General features: G+C 48.8%; 1 protein-coding gene across 3 annotated transcripts in view; it reads right to left on the bottom strand.

Annotated features, from left to right (window-relative positions):
• PXDN (peroxidasin) overlaps positions 1-26,844 on the bottom strand; it is a 107,838-nt gene that overhangs the window by 49,196 nt on the left and 31,798 nt on the right. The window contains exons 2-6 of one of the 3 annotated variants that reach the window (XM_055253174.2): positions 11,433-11,504; positions 10,269-10,340; positions 5,989-6,060; positions 2,533-2,604; positions 2,112-2,183 (exon numbers count right to left, since the gene is read on the bottom strand). In XM_055253174.2, the coding sequence (XP_055109149.1) occupies positions 2,112-2,183; positions 2,533-2,604; positions 5,989-6,060; positions 10,269-10,340; positions 11,433-11,504 (360 nt within the window). Of the gene's footprint in view, positions 1-2,111; positions 2,184-2,458; positions 2,605-5,988; positions 6,061-10,268; positions 10,341-11,432; positions 11,505-26,844 lie in introns of those variants that run through there. The other 2 variants (XM_055253173.2, XM_063622863.1) reach the window with 2 other exon arrangements.

Raw genomic sequence — 26,844 nt, 5'->3', positions numbered from 1 at the left:
TAGGGGCCGAAGCTGGCTCCAGGAGGGGAAGGGGAGGCTACATCTCCCATCAGAGGTTCTCCCAGACATGAGCCCAGAGGGGACAGGAACACAGAACTGGCCTCACGACCAGAATCACCCTTTCCCCCATGAGCAGGTGCACAGCTCTCAGGTGAGGAGGCTGTGAGGGGGACAGTGTCAGCCACGTGCCCAGGGCACCCAAGCTGTGCCCACAGCTGAAGGTCAGTACAGGACCACAGACACATGCAAGACCCGGATGGTCACAGTTAGGTATGTGGCATCTGGCCAGTCGGTCCTGGCAGAGCGAGCTGCTCAGGGCACCCGAGGAAGCACAGGACCCCCAACCTTCATCGGCTCTGAAGCAGAGAGGGCTATTCAGGAGGTCTGGAGAGGTGGGGCAGCTGGTGTGGCCTCCTCGGCCTGGGGCCCCTCAGGGACGTGAGGTTAGAGACTGCTCCGAGCAGACAGCAGCCAGGACACAGCGTGCTCTCTTGATGCAGCTCTGTAAATCTATCACAGAATCTCAATCTGGGGTTGTAGTGTTTGAGCAACTTTAGTAAAGTGAGCAAACAGGAGAGGGGGACCTTGCCAGACACCCAGAGAGAGGCTGAGAACAGAGAGACGGCAGCTGTCAGCATAATCCAGGCTGTTACCCGTCCTTCCTAAACTTGTCTTGGCTACTTTCTAGAGCGTTTATCTGGTGATTTCTTTCTACTCTCTGTTATCTATCAAATATGGAAGTATTCATCCCATCTTCCTACCCAGGATGTAGTTTTTAGTTCGGCTTGTGGTATCTTTATCCTAAAGGAAAAAAAAATCACAAATAGTTCTGAAGGTCTATGTTTTACTCCACTTTATTTCACTGAAGAGATAAAACAAACAACAGAAGACCACTCTGAAGTTAGACTTGTCTCGTGGCATTTTCTGTTTCTTTCTAGGTCTAGTTCACGGCATACACTCAGTAATATCTAACCAAAAATAACGGCTTCAAGACCATGAAGGAAAACACAAAAAGAATGTCACAACTTTCTCCAACAGTATTAAAATGCCTTAATTACAAGAAATAGCTCAGTATAAGCAAAAAGTATATTTGGAAGCCTTAAAAAAATGGGTGGAGGCCGGGTGCAGTGGCTCACACCTGTAATCCCAACAGTTTGGGAGCCTGAGGCGGGCAGATCATCTGAGGTCAGGAGTTCAAGACCAGCCTGGCCAACATGGTGAAACCCCGTCTCTACCAAAAATACAAAAATTAGCCAGGTGTGGTCACACGCACCTGTAATTCCAGCTACTAGGGAGGCTGAGGCACGAGAATCGCTTGAACCCGGGAGGCAGAGGTTGCAGTGAGCTGAAATCCAGGCATTGCACTCCAGACTGGGCAACAAGAACAAAACTGTCTCAAAAAAAAGGGTGAAGATCAGCCTCCTTAGTATGCTGTAGAAAGACAAAGAATATAGCACAGAGGTTCTTTCCACACTGGTTTTATTTCTACCAGTAAAATATGCACTGGAATTAAAACTTAATTTGATGAATTTAAAGACAATTTTTTAAAATGTTGGCTGGGCATGGTGGCTCATGCCTGTAATCCCAGCACTTTGGGAGGCTGAGGTGGATGGATCACGTGAGCTTCGGAAATCAAGACCAACCTGGGCAACATGGCAAAACCCTTTCACAAAAAAAGAAAAAAGAAAGAAAAACCAAAAAAAAAAAAACCCACAAAATTACAAAACTTAGCTGGGCATGGGGGCATGTGCCTATAGTTCCAGCTACTCAGCTATCTGGGAGAATTGCTTGAGCCCGGGAGGTTGCGGCTGCAGTGAGCTGTGATCATGCCACTGCACTCCAGCCTGGGCAACAGAGCAAGACCCTACCTGAAAACAAACTTTTTTAAGTCTTAATTGCCTATCAAAGGATTAACTACTTGCCACATGGTCTGAGCCACATGTTTTTCATTTTGCTCTCTAATGGATTCAATCCACCCTCCATATATTCGCATTCTTTCAGAATCAGATTGTTAACAACACTTCACAATACTTGAAAAAGAACCAGGTGAATGGATAACAGAGAGAAATAAGGCTTTGCAGCAAAGGAAACACAAAAGGTATTATACTCACAATCTCTTCATAGATTCCAAGTGATTAAATGTCCCTGGAACTAAATGTGTAATCCGGTTGTTATGCAAAAATCTGTTGACAGAGATTTTATAACAAACCAATTTTGAAAAATATTTCTTAAAATGTGTAGAAAAGAATATAAGCAGTCAAATATATACCAGCTTTTAAAAAATCTCAGTGATTACATTTATTTAATACAAATGAATCTGAAAACAAAAGAAATGGTTTTTCCTATTTTATCAACACTCTCAATTAAAGAGAAGATTATAAGTCCCATTTCCAAATTGTTAGACTAGAAATATGGACTTTATATTGAAACAGTTTTCAGGTGTTTGGTAGATATTGACCTTAATCTAACCAAGCCAGTGACTGAGGCCTGGGCTCTGTGAATGGAAAGGCAAAGGAACAACACACAACTCACAGCCTCTCAAGCTTCGGGAGTTGCTGGAAGGAATCTGGGTCCAAAGTTTCTATCTGATTAAAGTGCAGGTATCTAGAGGAGTCAAAAGAAAAAAAAAAAGTATAACTTACAATTTATTTTCTTAGATCTAGATTTTTGCCCAAATTTTTTTCCGAGTCATTTCAAATTCAGATATCAATAGATAGCTCACTCACTAGACTTCCTACGTTGTATGAAAAATACATAAAATTATCAAATGATTCGATAAATACAACTGAACACTAGGCACAGATGTCCACCCTAGTGACTGGATAAGGGCGAGGGAGGCCTAGAGGTGCTCACTGAGGTCCTTGACACTGCATGAGAAGGGCAGTGCTGGCCTGGCCTGACTCGGCTGTTTTCGTTTCCAAAATATATGGAAAAAAGCAAAAATCCAAAGTATAACTTTAATGATAGCATATACATAAATAGGAGAATACCTTCACTCAAATCTTTTACCTCGTGTATGAATTTGGCAGGGGCATCACCATATACTTTGACACAGAGTATATTATCAGATACAAAGATATCCTTCAAGACCACAAAGGAAACACAAAAAGAATGTCACACGAATTTCTCCATCAGTCCTGAAGCATTAAATAAGAGACCATCTTTCCTCGGGTGTCATTGATTATACAGAATACCCAGTGTTTCTATTTCTTTCCATTTAACATGTCTCCATACTTCCACAATTTATACCTTTTGATATAACTCATTCCTTCTAATTTTTCCTGAATACGAAATTTCTCATTTTGAAAAGTGGGTTTTTTCCTCTTAAGTCAAACACAAAGTCAGTCTTCTCCTTGGGGTGCTCTGCTGGGAGACCCCTCCTGCCCACTCAGGTGTCCCCTGCAACCAGCACACATTTTAAATGACTACTTCTTCAGGAGGCCGAAATGCGTACGGCAGCAGCATGCCAGCGTTCACAGGTCTTCGTAACTCCACAGAAAGGAAGACTCCTCAGAACGCACGCCTCAGAATCAGGTCTGTGGACATTCTGAGATTACCATCACCACCAGGGCCACACTGGCCACATTGGCCACACTGAGTCTCTGCGGACACCTGCAGCCGGAGGGCCCCCAAACGCAGACTGTCCCTGCCCCTTGCCCTGGAACAGGTCTGTGCTCAGCACTCCGTGCACGAATGGGAAACGCGAGGGAAGGGAAAACTGGAGCAGCAAGACAAGGAAAACCGCCGTGGGTGAGCGTGACGGGCGGGCACCTGACACGGGGGTCCCGAGGACGGCCGAGCCCGACAGAATCCCTGGAGCCTCGTCTCTGCCGGGCAGTGTGCTGACAGAGCGCCTGTGGTTTTTTGGGGTCCTTGGCCTTTCGCAGCCCATGGCAGTCGGGGACCGATGTGAGACCCAGGCACCACCAACACACGGTGGCTGTGAGCTGCTCAGTGAGGTTTCAGTGCAGGCACACAGGGGTGGAGTCCCCCAAGCAAAGCCCAGAAGGATGAGGAGGCACTGACCGAGGGAAGGAAAGGGGGGATTTCAAGCCCCACGGAGAGCGGTAGGTGTAAAAATCCCTCCACCCAGACTCTGCAATGCAGGTTGGCCAGGGGAACGGCTGAGCGGGTGGGACTTGGCACCTGCTGCACAGGTGCTACGGGAAATGACGGTCCAGGGTGCACCGGATCTTAGAGAGGCCAGGGCCCCGGGCAGCCTGGGGTGTCCTCCACCCCTCCCTGAACAGTTGAGGAAACAGGACCAAAGACAGGAAATGGCTCCCCAAGTACACTGAGGTCATCACCGAATTCAAACGCATGTTTCCTGACTGGCCAGGTGTGTTTTCTGACCTGTGTCCACAGCTTCCCAAGGAGGCGTTCTGGATCAGGGACACTCAGATCCCCCAGGACTGCATTCCGGTCTCCCAGTGTCACCAGGAATGCGTGTTTTCAATAGCTCAGGGCTGTAGAGCCGATCCGGGGAAGGGGTGCAGTTTGCCAGGGTCCGGCACAAGCCGCCCTCCCTGTACACAGAGCCCTTTGCCCAAGTCTGTCACTGAGGTCTGGTGGACTCGCTTATGCCCTCCCCAACAGCTCCCTGCCCGAGGGCGGGGGTCAGGCTGCCCTCAGGTTCCCTGTACAGTGTTTAACGAATGGAATCCAAGCCGCAGCACCGGAGACCCCAGCTCACCTACCCCTGGGTGCTAAAGGCAGCCTGGCCAGCTCAAGGAGCCCTCCCCATCCAAAATATCAGCGAACACCTACTTGGTGATTCACAGATGCCCTTCCTCATTCAGTCTCGTTTCTCCCCTGACTTGCCCTTTCCTTCCTTAAAAATAACACCGGACTCACCCAGCATAAAGCCAGATGAGGATTTTCCGATCCACTCAGGATCGAAGCACTGTCTGCTGTGAAGGTTTTCTCACCCCCACTGAGTGAAGCGCTTGTTGGATATAAGAACTTGCTCCTTTGCAAACTCTCCCTACATCTGGGTGTTCCCTGGATACCTCCATGTGTTTCTGCAGTGAGCTGCACTGTCGTCCTCTGTAGAGACAGGCCTCTTCCCAAATCTGCCCATGCCCTGTCCATGCTCACTTGAATCAACACACACTTTCGGAAACATGAGCACTGCGGGTCCTCAGGATGCACAATCCCAGAGCGGTCTCTCCCCCGCACCGCTTGGCCTCAAACTCTCTGATGACATCGCTGCGTCCAGTCAGCCAGTGACCCGTGACCACAGATCAGCAGCTGTGGCAGGAGGATGTCACGCTGCATCACAGCAAACAGCTGCTTTCATCCACATTCCTAAAACCGTGACAACTTGCAACTCCTCAGGAATGGGCTCAGCTTGCCGAGTGAAAGGTGACCGGCCAAGCAAACAAACTAGGACAAATCCTCCTTTTTACCAGGAGATTGTAATGAAAAATCAACATGCTGACTTCACAGCAAAGTACGACTTCACGTGTGGCCAAGGAAACTAAGAGCGTTTCATGACACGCAGCATACACTAACTAGAACTACAAGGGAAAAAAGGTTTTCTCCAAATTAATGGCATCACAATTGAAGAAATTCAGCTTCATGTGTTCACAGTCGTAAGGAGGAACAGTGAACGAGGCAAAGAGCCCTCTCCTCCCCGGACACCCTGGATGTTTCCCCTACGAGGGACGCCTCGATCGGACTTGTGCGCCTGCCTGTCTCTCCTCTAAGTTGTGACAGGGTTTCCATCGATCTTACTGTCCTTGGTGTCAGGAGAGCATGGCCCAGGGCCTGGTGCCACCGTAGGGAAACCAGTGATGCGTCCTGAGGGGTGGGTGGAGGGCTGGCTGGGTGGAACCCTGTTTTTCCGTCATCATGCACGGACTCCCCGCACCTCAGGTAGCACAGTCATGCATCATGCAAACAGCTAGCTTAGTCCACTGGTCCCTACAAGAGGAAAACAGCCGGGCGGCATCCAAGAACTAAAGCACGAAGAGAAGGGGCACTTACAGTTGCTCTAGAGACGCAAGGCCCTTAAATGCTTGCCTGTCAATTGACTGGATCTCATTCTTGTACAGATAGCTGAAACAAGAAACATTGGGAGCATTAGCACACAGACAGGAGGTCAAACTTCAGATGGAAAAGAAGAATTAAATTGACACGTGGAGAGTTTTACAATTAATGACTGTATTAGAATGCAAACAAACCATCTGCACGGTGAGTACAGTGCCTGTCCCAAGAGCTTCCCTTCCCTCAGATCTCAAGGGGGCTAAAAGCAACTGGTGCCAACTGAAGGTGATCAAACCCCTGCGACGGGTTTTTCAGGCAACTCGCAGACCTTAGACTATGGCTAATGAATTGCTGACAATCCATTTGCTTCAAAGCCTGAAGAAGATAGAAACCATTTTCCACAGGCATGTATAACGCATTGGTTGTAAGATTCTATAACTGATACTGATACATCTCTAAAATACCTAGGAATAATTTGGGGAATGGACAATATGAACACCAAATGCGTCTTGAATAACTCACCCCTAGAATCCCATTCTTAGAAACCAGAAGCAACAAAGGCATATGGGGAGAGCCACACAATTGGCCTGGCGCTTGTCTTTGTGTAAAATGGTGGAAAATCTCAATAGAAGAATCCTATTTCCTAAAATGTGAACTTGGAACGCCAGCGTCCATAAATGAAGCTCTGCTGGACGCCCACACTCGCTCACTCTGCACCGTCTGGGGCTGTGCTGGCACTGTGTGGCAGAGCTGAGTGGTCCCAGTAGAGACTGCGCAGCTCACAGAGGCCTGGTCCTGCACAGAAAACACTTGCCAAGCCTGACCTCACAGATGGAGGATGAAAATTTCCACACCAAAGTATCACAATTCCAAAAAGAGCCACAAAACCACGTGCATTGTGCCTACCCATCTCGGACATGACTCGCCTTCAGCCAGCTTGCCTCACACACAGCTCTAGGCCAGCAGCTTGGGGGACCCCAAGAAGGCTGTGAATCTGTGTCTGTGCCCAGACACGGGGAGACCTGCCACTACCGTTTCTTAGAATCCCTGGGCTCCATCTCTGACATAGGCAGATGGGCAAGTCAAAATCCACGCTTTTCCTACTTTTCAAATTCAGGCAGACACGTCTCTTCAAAATTGATTACTTACGCCTGGGTTTCACCTACTCGCTCCACTAAATAAACAACATTTTTTGTCTTAATGCTTATAATATTACATAATTCATATCCAGAAGGGCCGAGTGTTTGAATGTAAGTTAATTAATAATATCTGGTGCAGGATCCAGTTTAACAGGACCAGCCCTGCTAGCCTTACTTCTTACAACCCATCTAAGTGGCTCTCACGTCCTCCCTCCATGCAAATGTGCAGAGCTGACCTCATCAAGAGTGACGAGCCTTAACACGAACCACCCAGAACTCCCCAGCGACCGAGAGCCCAGTGCCCGCAGCGGAGGCCTGGCAAGGCCGTTACTTCTCTAGGCCGCATGTGTGGGAATCCTTGAACTTCCACGTAATGCCTGGGCCTCAGTTTCCTCTTCTCTAAAATGGACAGAAGTCGTTGAAATTAATGTGTGTATATATATAAAGCTCTTACAATATGGCCCCTGCACTCATTAACTACTGCTCACATGGGAGTCGTTACTATACTTCTGGAGAAGGCAAGTTTAAATGTAATTTTCTGTGCCCATTTCTTTAAAAAGAAAAAAAGTATCAATGAGAACATTGCTTTAGACGCATTTTAAAAAATGAAAGGGAATCTTTTTAAAGAATACACAGGACAACTGAATCAAACTAACATGTATGAATGTGTGTTTATAAAGACATTGGAATGTAATTTGTTTTCATAAGAATAGGTGAGTATTGGCTGAGCACGGTGGCTCATGCCTGTAATCCCAGCACTTTGGGAGGCCAAGGTGGGTGGATCACTTGAGATCAGAAGTTCAAGATCAGCCTGACCAAAATGGTGAAAACCCGTCTCTATTAAAAATACAAAAAATTAGCCAGGCATGGTGGTGCACGCCTGTAATCCCAGCTATTCAGGAGGCTGCGGCAGGAGAATCCTTTGAACCTGGGAGGTGGATGTTGCAGTGAGCCGAGATCACACTACCGCACTCTAGCCTGGGCAACAAGAGGGAAACTCCGTCTCAAAAAGAAAAAAGGGTGAGTATTGATCATAATAATAAATTGTGATTTTCTACTTCATCATAGAGTTGACCCTTGAATGAGTCCTAACTGTCTCAAGAAATAATTTCATTAAGCAATGTGAACTAAAGGGAAGGCTTATGCCTTACTAGAAGTAATTGGAGTTCCAAGAAATAAGAACTACTCAACCTCTGCATATACTTTGGTACTGACTCAATATAGAAGGCTGAAATAATCAATAAATTTCAGGAGAGTTCTCAAGCATTTAGGTTGTACACAGTTTAAATCACAGAATTTAAGTCTCACACAGTTTCCTAAATCAGCACTTATCAAATGTACTCCACCAATGAGAGCTGAGAGGCAGAGGCTGCAGCTGCTGTGTGAAGCGGTCCCCGGGCCTCTCTGGACGGCTTCCCTCCTCTGCCATGGTCTTTAGTCCGTTTCTAAGTCATGACCCACGGCCCCTTCCCCACCAGCCTGTGCTTCCTCCACCCCAGTGATCTGTGTCCTCCACCGCCAGGGACACCGCAGTTTGTTATCGAGGGAGAGAGGGAAGAGTTTGGAGTGTGGGCGCTCAGAGCCGGCTGTGCAGCAGATGAGGGTTACTGAAAAGAGATCAGTGAAAACAGAGCATCCCCAACAACTCCACTTTGAACATATTTGCTGAGTGCATACTAAGCTGCTCTTAATAATTCAAAACCAATGACAAAAAATAAAATAAAATATCAAAAAACCTGTTAAACCTATTAAACACACATATACACACACAAGGAATGCTGGCTATCAGCTGACTGGATCTACTTTCCAGGAAACAAAAGCCCTCTTCTGGAACTTGCACAACATTCGAAATGCCAAAAAAAAAAAAAACAGGGTAACTAAATAAATAAAAGGTCTGCCTCTCATTTTAGAAATGTGGGACAAGGCTTCGTCATGTTTATATGAAATTAAAAATTAACATCCTATGCCACAATGATGGAGGGAAAAAGGATGTATGTAACACTGACAAATATCTCACAGAGGGAATGTATTTTAATAAACAGAGTTAAAGGTAGCTCTGTAATTAATAGTCACAGACACAGCTAGAATCGAAACAGATTTCAGAGTATACATCAATAATAACAAGACAACTTTGTTTTAAAAATCAAAATAACTAGAGCATTAGGACAAATACCTAATGCATGTGGAGCGTAAAACCTAGATGATGGGTTGGTGGGTGCAGCAAAGCACCAAGGCATGTGTAAACCTATGTAACAAACCTGCACGTTCTGCACAGGTATCCCAGAACTTAAAGTAAAATAAAAAAAAAAATAAAAATAACTTAAACATGTTTAGGTTCACATATGATAAAAATTTCCAATAAAAATGGCTGAAATAAATAATTTTTATTAAAAATAGCTCTCTTTGGAAAGTGACTAAGTCTTAAAAGAACACTCTTCTAAAAGCACATGACACACACTTCTACTGTTTTCTTCACCTTTCCAATTTTATAGCAAGTATGTGTGTGACTGAGACTAAACCAGCACTTCCCAGGAAGCTCATTTTCTAAACTGCAAAACTGACCTCAACGGGCAGAAGATGTGTTAAATGAAAATAAACAGATTAAAATCAGTTTTTAAAAGTGAAATAAAATTTAACTACCCAAAAATAAGAGATGAAATCACTTAGCAGGAGGCAGGAAAATCTTCAGGAATTAGTGACATTCCACCGGGGTTAGTTATTTCAATTTTACATGTCACCTGCAGCTGGCAAGGCAACTGGAAACTATTTTGACAGCTGATATTCTGCAACACACCTGTCAGCTGTTCATATCGGCACCTCACTGGGTCATCACTTCCCCCTCTAGAAGCATCATCATTTCCACAGCGATTTTCAGAGGCTGTGCATTTTAATTTTATGCAATCCACTTTACTAAGGCTTAGTGATAAAACACTAAAAATCACATAATGTAGCACTTTATATCACTGACAAGCTATTTTTATAATCCCAGCTAAATGTTTACTCACCTTCTGAAAATAAAATCTCATTTAAATGAATATATTTACAATAACTCATAAACAGCACGAAATTTAGTTCTATTTTTAAGTAATCTAAATATGGATACCATAAGCTTTTAGGTTAAAGAACTGATCATTCACTTACAGATATTTTAAATTTTCCAAGTCTTCAAATGCCCCACTAGGTATCCTCTTGATCTGATTATTATTGAGAAGCCTATGAAAGAGAGTCAATAAGAATTTTAAAAAACAACAGAAAACAAACTTCAACGTTGTGTTAAAACATTCCGACAGCCTTGGAAAAGGTCACCTAACAATTCAGTTACAGACTCGCCATCAGCATTCAATAAACGCTGAATTTGCAGGACAGAACACAGCTTTAGCGTTTAACCATCATGATGAGAAAGTGGCTCAGCAATGGTGTCCAAACCACTCCACAGTTCCTACCTTTTGATACGCTGGAGAAAATTCCTTCTCTCCTATAGAAGGGAGTTTGTATCTTTATCCTGCTGTCTCTTAGATTTCCTATTTTAGGACTGTGACCAGTGCTAAGGCAGTCATGGTGGGAGGGTGGTCTGGGTGGACAGACGTGCCAGGAAAGTTGGGCCCTGTGGCCCGGGCTCCATTCGTGTGCACAGACAAGGGCCTGGGGTGAGAGGCCCCGGGCCACTTGCCCTCCAGGGTCAACAGTGGCCAGGCGGCCCAGGCAGTCCCACGGTCCCCATGACCCTGCCCTTACACACCACTGTGCTCAGTCCTGGTGCAGAAGGGAACCAGCTTCCACTGCACTGGGCGTCGCCTGCAGAGCCTGAGGTCTGCACAGCAACACTGGACCTGGCCCTGCCTGCTCCCTCCCGGCATCATGGGACTGCCTTGAACCCTCACTTCAGTCCACTCCACACTCAGAAGAAGCACTGTCCTGCTCAATCTTGCCACGGCGGAGGTGCAGGAGCACACAGATGTCAGCCTGACCCAGCAAGGGCAGAGTGATTCTGGAGCAAGTGACCCACGTGAAGGCCAGGGATAAGCTCAGCGGTCAGCATGGGTCCCAGTCAACATGCAACGGACAGGCACACAGCCATGAGACGAGAAACACAGTGGCCACAGTCCTGGCACTCACAGTCCTGGCACTCACAGTCCTGGCACTCACAGTCCTGGCATTCAGGGGCATTTTCCAGCCTCACTTTCCTGCTCCACTTTTCCCCACCTAAGCTCACTGATTAATTATGGATGATGAGTTCTACCTACAGGTAAATAAGGTCATGATTTCTATTTTTCTATTAGTTTCCAATAGAATATTTCCACTCACAATGTGTTCAAGTTCCTCAGCCGCCTGAATGCCCCAGGTTGGATCTCTCTGATTCTGTTAAAGCGAAGATCTCTGTGAAGAAACAAGAAAGGTATTACGTGAAAAAAAAATCTACAAACATCGCTACACCTTTGCTGTTCTTAGTCAGTTTCAAAATGGTGACAATGCATTTAAAATATTAAACCACTCAGTTCACTCCTTAAATGAATCTTCTTTTTCACTGAGGCTAATAAGTGTATGAATATTTACCTGAAAGGTGGAACAACAGTATCACATTACAGAATTTTTAAAAACAGTAATTACGGGGAGAAAAATTACATAAACTACCTGAACACCCTATCTTTGGCAACCCACTGGAAAATGTCGTGCCGATAAGTCTTAGGATAATAAACATAGGTTAGGTTTGATGACATTCAAGACGACAGTCACGCCATCTGTGCAACTGAGTAAACACCTCAGAGTTCACTCCAATGATTTCATGAGCTGGAATTCGGCTGATCCTTAGTCAACGACCTGAACTTTTACCTTCATGAGATTTAAACTGAATGTTCCAAAACCACAAAGGTGAATTCAGCATGCTAACTGTGAAAACAGGCTTTCTCACATATGGGTTTTACCCTAATGGTTCCAAACAGGTATTTTCAGTAAAGTTAAACGTCCACTGTTAAGGCAGTTATTTATTTCTATTTCGGGGGTGGACAGAGGATCCAAGTAGCCCATGAGAGACCACAGAGTATGCCAGAATCGACACAGAGACTGAATCTGGTGCTGGAAAGAGAAACACTTCAATTCCTGCTGACCTGATGCTCAGGCAGAGCAAGCTGGGAGGCCCCAGCCACGGAGGCCACGGGCCTGGGGGCCAGCACAGGCAGCCAGGTCAGAGGCCTGAAGGCAGCGATGGGAAGCGCAGACTCGCAGAGGCAACAGAAAGACCAATTTCTTTATCAAATACTCTTAGAAAAATTAAAATTACTGGCCGGGCACGGTGGCTCACGCTTGTAATCCCAGCACTTTGGGAGGCCGAGGCGGGCGGATCACGAGGTCAGGAGATCGAGACCACGGTGAAACCCCATCTCTACTAAAAATACAAAAAATTAGCTGGGCCTGGTGGCGGGCGCCTGTAGTCCCAGCTACTCGGAGAGGCTGAGGCAGGAGAATGGCGTGAACCCGGGAGGCGGAGCTTGCAGTGAGCCGAGATCGCGCCACTGCACTCCAGCCTGGGTGACAGAGCGAGACTCCGTCTCAAAAAAAAAAAACAAAGAAAAATTAAAATTACTTACTCATAGGTCCAATCCCTTTTAATATTGTCCAGTAGGGATTGGTATGGGTTGAACTGTGTCTCCCCGAAATCCACATGTTGAGACACTCACCCCCAGTGCCTCAGACGTGACTATGTTTGGTCATTAGGGTATCACAGGTAAGGTCAGGGCATTAGGGTATCATAGCATAAAATGTTTATAACCTTCCAAGGAATCTGATTATCCTATGCCAACGTAATCACTGTCAGTAGTTTGTAGAATTGGTTCTAGTTTATAGTTCAATAAGATACTTCAAAAAAAGTATCTGTGTCACTGACAGCAACAGTGTCCAGCCTAGAGGTCAGTGAATGAAATGTGTCCCTCCCAGCGCCGCCCCCATGCTGTGGGTCAAGCTCTCCCAGAGAAGAAGGGGAAGGCGGCTCCCCTCTGCCCACTTGGTCCTCCTGGCCATCATTCCACACTGTGCCCTCACACCTGGGTTCGCCTTCCTCAGTGATACCCACTGTCCACCAACAGTCTCCTCACACGCACCCTCCCCCTGCACCGCTATGCTCCTTTCCAAACAGATGAGATTTTAATTCACATTCATATTCAGAATATCACTAGTGGCTCCACGTAGGAGCTGCTGAAAGTCGGAGGCATCGAAACTGGGAGGCGGTGCTGGAGGAAGACACGGGAGGGGAAAGCAGCCATCCAGGATGCCCACTCACTCACTCACTCCACGCGGAAAACACAGATCAAGTACAGATAAGGACAGAATTCGGACCAGCTGCAATTTCGGGATAAACAAACGATTGCAAAGAAGCTCCCGTACCTGAGACACAGCAAGCTGAGGGGCTTCCCAGCATTTGAACAGGTAAGAAAGGCTGTCCTGGAAGGCTGAGCCACGCATCACAGCTTAGAGCAGAAATCAACTCCGACCACATCTAATCCAGAAACCAAGCTGCTCCTCAGAGCAGAGGATGGAGTGAGCCCCACTTGTTCTGGCTCCTCGTTGCCCGTGGGAACCCACACTCAAGCCACAGAGGAGGCAGCGGCAACAGTGTGGAAGCTGGAAAACAAGATGTGGACTTGGCTCCTGGAGCCTGGGAAGACAGCAGGAAGAGCCACAAAACCACCTTCCTGACATGCAGGCCTTTCCCCAGATCTGAAGTCGGTGCCACCAAAACCTCTAGAGTGAAGGACAGAGAGGTTGCTGTCCCATACACGGCCCCTGTGCCCTGCTGGACAGAGAGATGCTGTCCCATCCACAAGCCCCTATGCCCTGGGTCTGAGCACCTGAGAGGTGGCCAGTGTTGAGTAAAAGTACAAAACTCACACTGGACCTCAGGGACTTCCTACAAACAAATCAACATAAATACGTCTTCGATCAAATTTTATACTGAGTGCACGCTGAAACGTAAAAGTTTGGCATGCAGAGTTCAATAAAACATTTCTAAAATTTACTGTTTATTTCTAGTTTTTTCACCAAGTGACCAGAAAATGTTAAATTACATAAGTAGTTCTCATCATATTTCTGTGGGATGGCACTGGTCTAGGTTAAGGGGATCATTTCACAACCTGCTCACAGCAGTTAGACCTCCCACCATGTTCTAAGGCAGACCACTAAAAAGACTTCTACTATGAAGAGGGTAAAACAGACAGTCCCCTTTACTGCAAAGGGGGTTATCTTAGAAGACAAAGTGAAACAATAAAAAAAGGACCAAATTGAAATTCTAGAACTGAAAAATATAATAGCTGAAATGAAAAGCTCATTGCATGGACTTAACGTATTGAATATTGCAGAGAGGAGAGGACTTGGGAGCTACTCAACATTAGAAATGATCTAATCTGAGGAACAGAGTGAAAAAACACTCATACACCAATATTTATACACACACATATTCATCTGCATGTGTGTGTGTTTACATTTTCTGTTTGATACCACAGCACATGAAAGGAGCTAGAAAGATTGTCACCAAACCGGAGCGTGTGTTTGGGGTGGGCTGACTTACAACACAGCTACACCTGCACACATGTTACTGGAGGGGACTTGGAGCTGCCTTAGAAACCCTCCTGCTCCAGAGCAACAGAAAGGGCAAAGGGTCCAGGTTCTTGTGGCTCCATCCCCAAGAGACAAGCTCAGGGCACGAAGACACCACAGACACAAGAAGCCAACGTTCGTTTCAAATATGAACCCCAACTTCAAGGTCATGAAGACAAATGCAAGGGCTGATTTTTGCCTTTTCTCACTTGCGAGACTCTAGAAAGGTCAGGAGGGGTCTGTTCCACGGCACCAGTGCTTGGGAGCCTGTTAGAAAAGCAAATTCTGGGCCCCACCCCAAGTCTCCAGAATCAGAAACTCTGGGAGTGGATCCCAGTAATGTGGGTTCTAGTAGGGTTTCCAGGTGATTCTAAGCAAGGTAAAGTTTGGAAGTCATTGTTCTTCGGGAATGCTGAAGATATAATGCAAATACACACTACGTATATTTTTAAGTGTGCGTGTGAGGAGATATAGGAAAAGAATTTGCACACACATGCAAACTCATAAACACTAGTAGCAGGCGTTTGCTTCCTCTGCATTTCTTCCACGTCTGATCCTTAGCTTACTGGTCATCATTGACATACAGCTTACAATAAATGTAAAGCTAAACTCTCCAATTAAAAAGTACTTAAATTTAAGTGCCACATATCAGTGCTCCCCACTTTACAACTTTTAAAATAAGCTTTGCACATGTCTGGGCAGAATAAGACTGGGGGGAGGCATTTGATCCCTGCATTATGCACCTACGTATGACTCAACAACTTGACAAACAGAATTATTATTTTAACAATCATAATAAATAGTTCTACAAATAATCCTAACTGGGGGGAAAAAAAACTTCCCCAAACTTTAAAGATTGAAAGAGTACTTCAACAAGCCTTCCTTGGCTCTTCCCTGGGGCTCCGTGCTCCCACCCCGTCCTCCTGCAGTGATGTCTCCCCAAGGGGCTGAGGGTGCTGGAGAGGGACCCTGGCAGATGTGGCGGCATGGCCCTAGCTGTGCGCCACATGCCAATGAGCGGGCCACTGGGTCACCTGCCCTCCACAGCCACAGGACCCTTCTCCCAACAAGCAAGGGGCTCTGGCACTCCCTCCATGAAATAAGTTGGCATGATGAGCATGGAGACAGATCCTAGAAAGTTCTGGGAAACCTGTAAGTGGCGTGATTACTAAAGCAAGTGGAACACAGATGAACACTGAGGGCTAACATCAGACAGGGCATCCATGAACTCTTGCTGAAGCCAAGGCCAAAGCCCCAGGAGACTGCGGTAAACACGCCACACCCCTGCCTGGGTAAGTGTGAGGGGTGCATCCCTTCTAAAGTCTGGGGCCCTACACCATAAAGCACCAATGACAGTAAGCAGCAGTGAACAAGGTCACAGAAGGACGATGAGTTTGTGTGTAAAAAGTCCTTCATAAACAGCAAAACTCTGTAAACACCCATCGTGAACATCTCCTGCAATTCCAGTGGGTCTTGTCAGCTCATTCGCTGAGCACACGAAGCATGGATCTGGGGCAACCTCTGAGCTAGGCAGCAGCAACTGCACTTGGAGAAGATCGGTGCATACAGGGAACCCTCAAGAGCTCCCAGAAATGAGGACCATAGGGCAAGGTCACCCCCTGCTTCAGAGTGACAAAGGCACATCCTGGGAAATGGTCAGGCACACTAAGAGCACATGAAGGTGGCCGACAGAGGGAAGGGAGGAGAGAATGAGATCCAGGTTAGAAGAAATCCGTTTCCTGGACAAACCGGAATTTAGAAACTAAGAAAGATCAGGTAATTTGTCTAAAGTCAGTCAGTCTGTAAGTGGCAGGACTAGAAATGCAATTAGAGTCAGCCCAGGGCTCTTCTCTCAGCATTAAAATTGCTCTCACTGAAGGCATTTCAAGAGGTTAATCCTCCCTGGTAAAACTCACCAGACTCCGCCACTTACATTCAAGAGTTCTCCCAAGTGTTAGAGCAGAGCTGCTGCCTCTGACCTACTTAGGGAACGTGGACGCCAACACAAGCCCTCTCAAGTTTAAAGAGAAGCCTGCAATAACTATTAAGCATGAACTATGAATTTTTCAATTTACAGTCTCAAAAACAGAACACAGATACATTTACATTTTACATTTAAAAAGCAAGTGAACTTCAAGTCAAGGAGTTTTAGGGTAGTTTTTGTGTTTCCTTTTGTTTTGCTGTAATGTTCCCATTATTCTCAAATCTTAATGTACTAACAATCCTACCAGGAAAAAAAAAATGTCAAGAATTGTAGTGTTTGGAACGAAACATCAAAGTACAGGTTTACACTCAATATCAACAAAATCACAAGTCACTGCAGAAACACAGAATAGTTGAAGGTTAGAACTAAAGGGAAGCTTGGAGATCCAAGTTTTAATCTAAGTCCCTCCAGGGATTTTCGCCATTAGCTTCCCTTTCACAGTAAACTAAAACGCACAGATCACTCGGTAATGCTTAATTTAATCATGACAAAGTTATGAATTCGAAAAAGCAGTCATTAAAGATCGTTTTATAAAGCTTATTCTATTATAATACCTTCCATAACACTGATTTTTAAAATAAAACAATCTTGACTTTTCCCATATGCAAGTCTCAAATGCGTTTGAATTCATTTTTAAATATAAAAAATTAAGAATTTGGCTAGGCACAGTGGCTCATGCCTGTAATCCCAGCACTATGGGAGGCTGAGGCGGGCGGATCACTTGAGGTCAGGAGTTCAAGACCAGACTGGCCAACGTGGTGAAACCCCATCACTACTAAAAATACAAATAATTAGCTGGGCGTGGTGGTGGGTGCCTGTAATCCCAGCTACTCGGGGGAGGCTGAGGCAGGAGAATCCCTTGAACCCAGGAGGTGGAGGTTGCAGTGAGCCGAGGTAGCACCATTGCACTCCAGCTTGGGCAACAAGAGCGAAACTGTCTCACCAAAAAAACAAACAAACAAAAACCAAAATATAGACATAAGAGTTTGGCAATTTGCCAACAAATTCAAAGTTACACACTATATTGTTCAGTTCGAGAACCAAAATTATCTCAATTATGGAATGAAAATTTCAGGTCAGAGCATTGAAATGTAAGAAATTACTCTCATGATGGGATGGGAACTCTTTGCCTTTCATTCTTTCTTGCACTAGTCATGTAAGACAGGGCTCTGTTTCCAACTAACAAGAGCCAGGGTTACCTGCAAATATTCCCCCCAAGCTACGCATTTCAGAGGTGAATTGTCTTTTCCTCAATATATTTTTATTATGACTTTATCTTTATTGTCTAAATTTTTATTTATTTATTTTTTTTGACACAGAGTCTCACTCAGTCGCCCAGGCTGGAGCGCAGTGGCGCGATCTCAGGTCACTGCAACCTCCACCTCCCAGGTTCAAGCGATTCTCCTGCCTCAGCCTCCCAAGTAGCTGGGATTACAGGCACGTGCCACTGCGCCCAGCTCATTTTTGTATTTTTGGTAGAGACGGGGTTTCGCCTTGTTGGCCAGGCTGGTCTCCAACTCCTGACCTCAGGTGGTCTACCCACCTCAGGCTCCCAAAGTGCTGGGATTACAGGCATGAGCCACCACATCCAGCCATTGTCTGGATTTTTTTTTTTTTTTTTTTTTGAGTATTTTGTGCATCTTAACATGTTACCTAAGAGTTTTGATCACATTTGGATCACAATGTTAAAAATTATCTTGAAGCTAATGGCAGAAATATCATTTTAAGCTCCTCATGAAGGTACAGGATCTCGATATGAATGTGCCTTCCTGAAGTAAATCACGGTGATCACGTTGTGGTTCTTTGTCATTCGTGTTGCTCAGCAGTGAGAACGCACAGGATACAGCAATGCAACCAAGGCCGGGCACAGTGGGAGGCGGAGGTGGGTGGATCACTTGAGGTCAGGAGTTCCAGACCAGCTTGGCCAACATGGTGAAACCTGTCTCTACTAAAAATACAAAAAATTAGCCGGGCCTGGTGGTGCACACCTGTAATCCCAGTTACTCAGGAGGCTGAGGTGGGAGAATCACTTGAACCCAGAAGGCAGAGGTTGCAGTGAGCTGAGATGGAGCCACTGCACCCCAGCCTGGCGACACAGCGAGACTGTCTCAACAACAACAAAAAATCAATACAACCCAAAGGCTCTTAGACCATGCTGCTTCAGAGGGGCAAATATGCAAAGTGCTTTACTGATTTTAAAGGTTGGAATTATAACTGATGCCACATGCCCTCTCCCAGGATGAATACACGACAGAAGCCACCACCCTGGCCCCACTGGGAAAGGCAGGAGGCTGAGTCCTATCTCCCCATCCCAGTCTTGCTGAAGGTGGGAGGCCGGGGGGGTTTGAAAAGCCACATCCCAAAGCCAGGTCATGTGGTTTTCCATTAACATTTGCCTGACCTAAAATCACTTCAGTGCTTCCTACTAAGGACTGCGTTTCGTCACTGAAGGAACACTCAGAGCTTGTGTTCTGAGAGTTACCGATGGCACTGCTTTACCACAGGGTTGAGTAGATCCATGCACTTGGGTTGAATGTCAGGAAGTCTCACGTGGCCCACTGAAGTCCGTGAAGGATTAGGACTTCATAATGTACTCCATTCTGTACTTAACAGATGTGACCTGAGGCACCTGTGCAGGCAGCCACAGTGACATGAAGGGCACGGACGAGTTTCAAGCCTGCACACCGGCAGTCGCAGGAGAAATGGGTGCCCAGAGTGGAGGGCAAGGGTGTATTTTGAAGGAAGAGTGGATAGGACCACTGAGGTGGGTTGTGTGGTATGAGGGAAGCCTCGGGATGCCCCTTACTTCCCCTGTGCGTGAAGGGGAGCAGCAGAGAAGCGGGCTCAAGGTGGGAGGTGTGGAATGGGGTGGGGGGTGCGGGATGGGGTCAGGGGTGTCCAGCTGCCTGGGTCCAGTGCTAGTGCTCATGGCTCCCTGAGGCCCCACTGCTGCAGACTGAGCATTCGTGCCCCGTCAAATTTGTGCTGAGACCTAATCCCCAAGGGATGGTGTTGGGAGGTGGGGCCTCTGGGAGGTGAGGAGGCTATGACGGTGGTGCCCCCAGGGTGGGATGACTGCCCTTATGAAAGGACCCTGAGAGCGGCCTTGTCCTGTCCACAATGTGAGAGGACACGAGGAGAAGGTCCCTTCTCCGAACCTGGGTGGCCCTCAGCAGACACCCAGCTGGCTGGTGCTTGATCTTCGACTTCCAGCCTCCAGAGCTGCAGGGGTGAATTGGTAACTGCTGCTGTGTTTACAGGCTGCCCCGCCTATGGCTCCTCAGAGAGGCCGGAATGGAGAAACACACAAGACGCCCACTAATACCATTAATGAGATCAAGTTACCTTAGTCAGGACCTGCCTGGCACTCAGCTAAAGAAACTGGCCTCAATCCTTTGGCTGTGAGGGTCATTTTTTGTGGGATCCCGGAGTATCGCAAATACCTGAAGGCAAAAGGAGCAGAGGAGGCTTGAGTGGAGTGAAGATCTATCTTGGCTTCCAGGCAATGGGAAGTGGGGGCGGGCCCATCCTCTCCCTCTGCCAGGTGCCGCCCCCCTCCCCCCGGCACAGGGTCCCCAGTCACCGAGGCTTCCTCCAGGACGCAGGGAACAGCCTCGGCCCGGGGCAGGCCCCACCAGGGCTGCATGGACGGGGGCCAGGAGCTGCTCCGAGAGAGAAGGGGAGACAGAGGCCGCCTCTCCTGCAGGTCACAGATGCCACCCCAGTGACATGTGTGAACCCCAAATATCTGAGACAGGTCTCGGCCAATTTAGAAATTTTATTTTGCCAAGGTCAAGGACATGCCCATGACACAGACTCAGGAGGTCCTGACGACAAATGTCCAAGGTCTTCAGGGCACAGCTTGTTTTTCTTTTGTTTTGAGAGTCTGGCTCTGTCGCCCAGGCTGGAGTGCACTGGCGCGATCTCGGTTCACTGCAACCTCTGTCTCCCAGGTTCAAGCAATTCTCCTGCCTCAGCCTCCCCAGTAGCTGGGATTACAGGCGCCCACCACGACGCCTGGCTAATTTTTTGTATTCTTAGAGATGAGGTTTCACCGAGTTGGCCCAGCTGATCTCAAACTCCTGACCTCAGGTGATCCACGCGCCTCGGCCTCCCAAAATGTTTGGTTTTATATATTTTAGGGAGGCACGAGACATCAATCAATATATGTAAGATGAACTTGGTTCAGTCTAGAAAGGTGGGACAACTCCAAGTGAAGGGAGGGGCAACTCCAGATGAAGGGGGGACAACTCAGGTGAAGGAGGGACAACTCAGGTGAAGGAAGGGACAACTCAGGTGAAGGAGGGACAACTCCAGGTGAAGGGGGACAACTCAGGTGAAGGAGGGGACAACTCAGGTGAAGGAGGGACAACTCAGGTGAAGGAGGGGACAACTCAGGTGAAGGAGGGACAACTCAGGTGAAGGAGGGGACAACTCAGGTGAAGGGGGGACAACTCAGGTGAAGGAAGGGACAACTCAGGTGAAGGAGGGACAACTCAGGTGAAGGAGGGGACAACTCAGGTGAAGGGGGGACAACTCAGGTGAAGGAAGGGACAACTCAGGTGAAGGAGGGACAACTCCAGGTGAAGGGGGACAACTCAGGTGAAGGAGGGGACAACTCAGGTGAAGGAGGGACAACTCAGGTGAAGGAGGGGACAACTCAGGTGAAGGGGGGGCAATTCTAAGAGGGGAGGGGGCTTCCAGGTCACAGGTAGATAAGAGACAAATGGCTGCACTGTCTAGAGTTTCTGATTATCTTTTCCAAAGGAGGCAATCAGATATGCATGTCTCAGTGAGCAGAGGGTGGCTTTGAATACAATGGGAGGCAGCTTTGCCTTAAGCCGTGCTCAGCTTGACTCTTCCCTTTAACTTAGTGATTTGGGGGTCCCAAGACTGACTTTCTTTTCATACAAGTCTTGGGAAGCAACCATTATCACATTATATTAATAAAAGCAGATGATGCATTATCCGTCAGTGTATTCTGAGGATGTAATGAGAGGATGCACATAGGAGCTAGTTAGTAACCAACTAAAAATTAACTGAAGTTACAGAAAAAAAGACAACAGTATAAGAGCACAACCCCGATGTCACCCCGCATTGCCCATCAAGTGAGAGCCCTGAGGGCAGAGGGCAGGTCTGCACACATCCCAGTGCCCTGGGCCTCCCCGAGGGAGAGGCAGACCGGCTCAGCTCACTCCCAAACCCACATGAGCCATGAAGACACTCCTTCCACGAAGGCTGGGGTTGGGAGGGGTGAGTGTAGGAGGCAGCCACGTGCCACTCCCCATGAGCCCAGATGCAAGGTGCGGCTCCCCACGACCTGGGATGCAGGGTGCAGGGTGCGGCTCCCCACGACCTGGGATGCAGGGTGTGGCTCCCCACGACCTGGGACGCAGGGTGCAGCTCCCCATGACCTGGGACGCAGGGTGTGGCTCCCCACGACCTGAGATGCAGGGTGCAGGGTGCAGCTCCCCACGACCTGGGGTGCAGGGTGCGGCTCCCCATGACTTGGGACGCAGGGTGCAGGGTGCAGGGTGCGACTCCCCACGACGTGGGACGCAGAGTGCAGGGTGCAGCTGCCCATGACCTGGGACGCAGGGTGCAGAGTGCAGCTGCCCACGACCTGGGGTGCAGGGTGCAGCTCCCCACGACCTGGGACGCAGGGTGCAGCTGCCCACGACCTGGGGTGCAGGGTGCAGCTCCCCACAACCTGGGACACAGGGTGCGGCTGCCCATGACCTGGGACGCGTGGAGTGTCACCAGCCCTTTTGGAGAGTTTCCCTCGTCGAGTGTGGGGCTACAAGGAGCAGTTCTCCGTCCATTACGGCCTCCCCCAGGCACTCCAGGCTCCCGGGCAGGGCCACTCAGGCATCCATGTGGCTTGGACACCCCTCGAGGTTACTGCTTCTCTGGTCCAGCTTCTTCAGGGTCTCCAGACCTCAGTCAGAGCAAGCACTTGGATCCAACGGGATGCTGGATTCCAGTTCTACCCCGTCCTCCGATTCCTGGGCTCTCAAACCCAGAGACTGTCCCAGCGTCTCCAACCTTCAGTGAGAGTTAGGAGCTCCTGGGTTATTCTACGAAATTGGGAGCTGGTCTGTCTGGCACCTAAAGATCTATCTGGGAGGGTGGGGCTTCCCTGTCCCACTGGCGGCCTGGTATTCACTGGGTCACCGTCCTGCCTCCATGTCATATCAAGTCCTCCAGGGAGCAAGTGCAGTAACAACTGTTTAAATCACAAATCAGACACGGTCTCACTGCAAGCCACAGAATCTTACATCCCGCTGGCATTGCCAGAAGCCAATCACCTGCCCCACTAATAATACAACCTGAGACCATGCTGCAGTGTTTACCAATCAGCTCTAAGCATCACCTGTCCCACTAATACAACCGGAGAGCACGCTGCAGTGTTCACCAATCAGCTCTAAGCATCACCTGTCCCACTAATACAACCGGAGACCATGCTGCAGTGTTTACCAATCAGCTCTAAGCATCACCTGTCCCACTAATACAACCGGAGAGCACGCTGCAGTGTTCACCAATCAGCTCTAAGCATCACCTGTCCCACTAATACAACCGGAGAGCACGCTGCAGTGTTCACCAATCAGCTCTAAGCATCACCTGCCCCACTAATACTACAACCTGAGCGCACGCTGCCTTGCTCATCAATCCCAGATGCCTCACTCACGCCTTCTGAACATCAAACTGTCAAATCGAAGTAATCAGAAAGAAATATAATTGTGATATGTCTGACTTTTGTGTAAATAATCAACCCACACTTTTCACCCAAATTTTTGGAAGCACGAGGTTGCCAAAAGTCTTCCAAATGGAACAAAAGAAATCCCTGCAGAGGGGCTATCAGCTGTCAAAGACACAATAACTGCGTAGAAGAGGACAAAAAAGGGGACGACGTTTCCCTGCACAAGGCAGGGAATGAACACACTCTGGGTTCTTCATTAAAACTTGGTGCAGAGAAGAGATTCGTACCAAGGTGCCTAAAGCGACAATCTGCAGATATCCTTCCCCTAGCAACAATTCCGGTGACTTTCTAAAGGGAAGAAAATCACCAGCGTTTAAGAGGAACCCATTTAAGATCTACGTTTTACCACACTTAAGTTAGCATCCTAAGGGCTAGAGAGGAACTCTTAAGTCACTGGGAAGTTACACAAAGCGAGAGAACGGAAACCAAACGCAGGCAATCCTCAGCGGAGCTCTTCTCCAGCTGGAACAATGAGCTTTGTCCCGGGAACAAGGGGGGCACGCCCAGGCCTGGAAGCTGCAGGATGAATGGGACTTCTCAAGTTATCCACCCACCTCCCCGCCAAGTAAACCCAGGAGCTGGTGTTTGCTTTGGAGCTGGCCTTGCTCGAGTTGAGATCCTGGGGCTGGGCTGGCTGTCGGCATGTGCTCTGGCACTCGGCCAGGTCTCATCACCCACCCTCTGTCCCTGCCATTGTTCTGCAATTAGTTAAGAGGGGGAAACACGCTTCTTACAACCCAGCAGGATGCTTTAGCCGACAAAGCTCCTGGATTTAAAAGAGATTCGCCCTTTCATGTTCCAGCAGCTCCTCTTTGGTCTGGGCCTGGAGTTTGCCCCCGAGGCCCCCTGTGGATGGACTGAAGGGCTTTGCTAAATCCCACCCAAACACCAAGAACCCAGTCAGCCTCCACCCTTCGCAGGAAGCCTCTTCCTGACTAGAATGACAAAAATCGTAAGAAGCCCAAGTGATTCTCAATCCTCTTTTACAGAGGCAGGAACAGAAGCCGGGGAGGTTCCGCCCTGACCCACGATGGCAGAGGAAGGGGAGAGGGGTCCCTGATGCAGTCATGCGCCCAGAACCCCCGACTCGCCCCGCAAGGAAGAAACAGTGAGAGCTCCCTGAGCTGCCCTCACCTCCAGGCGCGGTGTGAGGGAACCTCCTCTCCCAGGCATCCGAGTTGCACCAGCACTGGGCACGCCCAGTTCATAGAAACGGGGCCATCTTTTATGGTATTGATTTGGATCACCTCACATCCTGTGTGAGACACAAATCACCAAGAGCACATGGAGTCCGGTGTGCCCGGCTGGGTTCATTAAAAGCCTTTCTACGTGTACAGGTTTTATCAAGTACAGTTTTTTTAGGAGTCACTGATGATGCAGAATGCTGGCTCCGAAACACAGTCCTGCAGCGCCCTTGACCATGGTATCGCCCGATTTCACAGACAGCACGGTGACAGGCATGATCTGCTGAGGCTGCCAGTTCGCCGCGGGACGGAGCTGGTGGCCGGTCTTCCCATGGGAGCTAGGCTTCGCTCCCTGCGCCCTGGCTCTGATCCCACCCGTGGAACGGCAAAGAACATCCCAGCCCCAGTGCTCGCCGCTCACTCATTGGTATTAGCGGCACATCAGCAGTTCATGGGCAATGCTGACCACAGGTGCGGGGACCATGAGCACCGCTGTTCAGTGAGGAGGAGGCCAGGCGCCAGCAGGTGACCACGGTGCCCGCTGCAGTGAAAGGCTCAGGAGGAGGCCCGGGAGTAGCTATGGCTGCAGGGTCAGAGAGGGCCCCAGAGTGCGGTGCTTGATCTGGCGAGGGCAGGGTGTATGTTGTTTGCTGAATGGACACTGCATGGCCCCACGAAGACGGGGTGAGGAAAGGGCCTCTAACGGAAGCCACAGCGGGACTGGGGTGCAGCGGGGCTGGGGTGCAGCGTGCCTAGGGGACAGCCGGAGCCAGCTCGGAGCTTTCCTTTCTTTATCTCAAACACTCTGAAGGTTCCAAAGTCAGGGCCATTGAACAAGATGCGCTCCTGACGGCGCTCCCACTCTGCACCTGCCCGGCCCTGGGAGGCCGGCAAGGTGGCTCCCATCGGTCCTCCCGCTGTCACCCCCATGCGGTGGTGTTATCAGGAGGGGAACCTTTGGAGGCCGCGCACTTTAGATGAGGTCCTGAGAACAAGCCCCATCATGAGACTCGTGTCCTTGTAGGAAGAGGAAGACATCCAGAGAGCATGTGCCTCTTTCTCCACCACGTGAGGACACAGAGAGAGGGCGTCATCTGCAGACCTGCAAGAAGCCCTCACCAGAACCCAACCCTGCTGGCATCTTTGATCTCAGACTTCCAGCCTCCACAACTGTGAGAAAATAAATCTGTGATTCAAGCTGCCCCATCCGTGGTATTTGTGGGGCTGCCCGGGCTGCCCAGTGCAAACAGCACACACTGTCTCCAAGCCCTTCCCGCCGCCCAGCCCACCAGAGGAGCACACGCAGCTGGGGAGAGGAGGACATCTGGGTTCCTCCAGTTTCGCACGATTACAAATAGCCCTGCAATGACGAGCTTTCGGTACATCCCATCTGTGATGCGTGTTAATATACCTATGAAACAGGTTCCTAGAAATGGCACTGCTGTGTCAAAGGAGACACACGCCGAAGAACAGCTGCCGTTTGCTACTCACTTGCTAGGTGTGGGCCACTTCTATAAATACAAGTGTTGTGCAAGCCTGAAGGACAGGAACTTGCTCAAGTCTGACCGTAGCACATAGATCTACAAAGACCCAGACCCAGGCTGCTGGGGGTGCAGCGTTTCTGGGGGACAGCTGGAGACAGCGGCACATGGTGGTATTAGAAGGTGAAGCCTTTGGAGTTGACACACATTAGATGAGCACCCGTTCCACCAGCACCCACTCTCCACCAGCACCCACTCTCCACCGGCACCCACTCCACCGGCACCCACTCTCCACCGGCACCCACTCTCCACCGGCACCCACTCTCCACCAGCACCCACTCCACCGGCACCCACTCTCCACCGGCACCCACTCCACCGGCACCCACTCTCCACCGGCACCCACTCTCCACCGGCACCCACTCCACCGGCACCCACTCTCCACCAGCACCCACTCCACAAACACCCACTCCACAAACACCCACTCCACCAGCACCCACTCCACCAGCACCCACTCCACCAGCACCTGCCGAACCACTAGGCTGAATAAAAGGAGGGCCACCTGCAGGACCCACTGGGGGAAGGCTAGTGCTGGTGGAGGCTCTCTGGCGGTGATGACCCCCCTGAACAGCCAGCTCCCACTGCATTTGGGAGCCACGAACCAAATCCTCACTCAGAAGGTCTGGGGAGATCTCAGCTCCCTATAAATAGGGGCCTGGACTTG

This window comes from Symphalangus syndactylus, chromosome 18 (genome assembly GCF_028878055.3).
Source record: "Symphalangus syndactylus isolate Jambi chromosome 18, NHGRI_mSymSyn1-v2.1_pri, whole genome shotgun sequence".
NCBI lineage: Eukaryota > Metazoa > Chordata > Mammalia > Primates > Hylobatidae > Symphalangus > Symphalangus syndactylus.
This window is presented reverse-complemented; position numbering and strand designations above follow the sequence as displayed.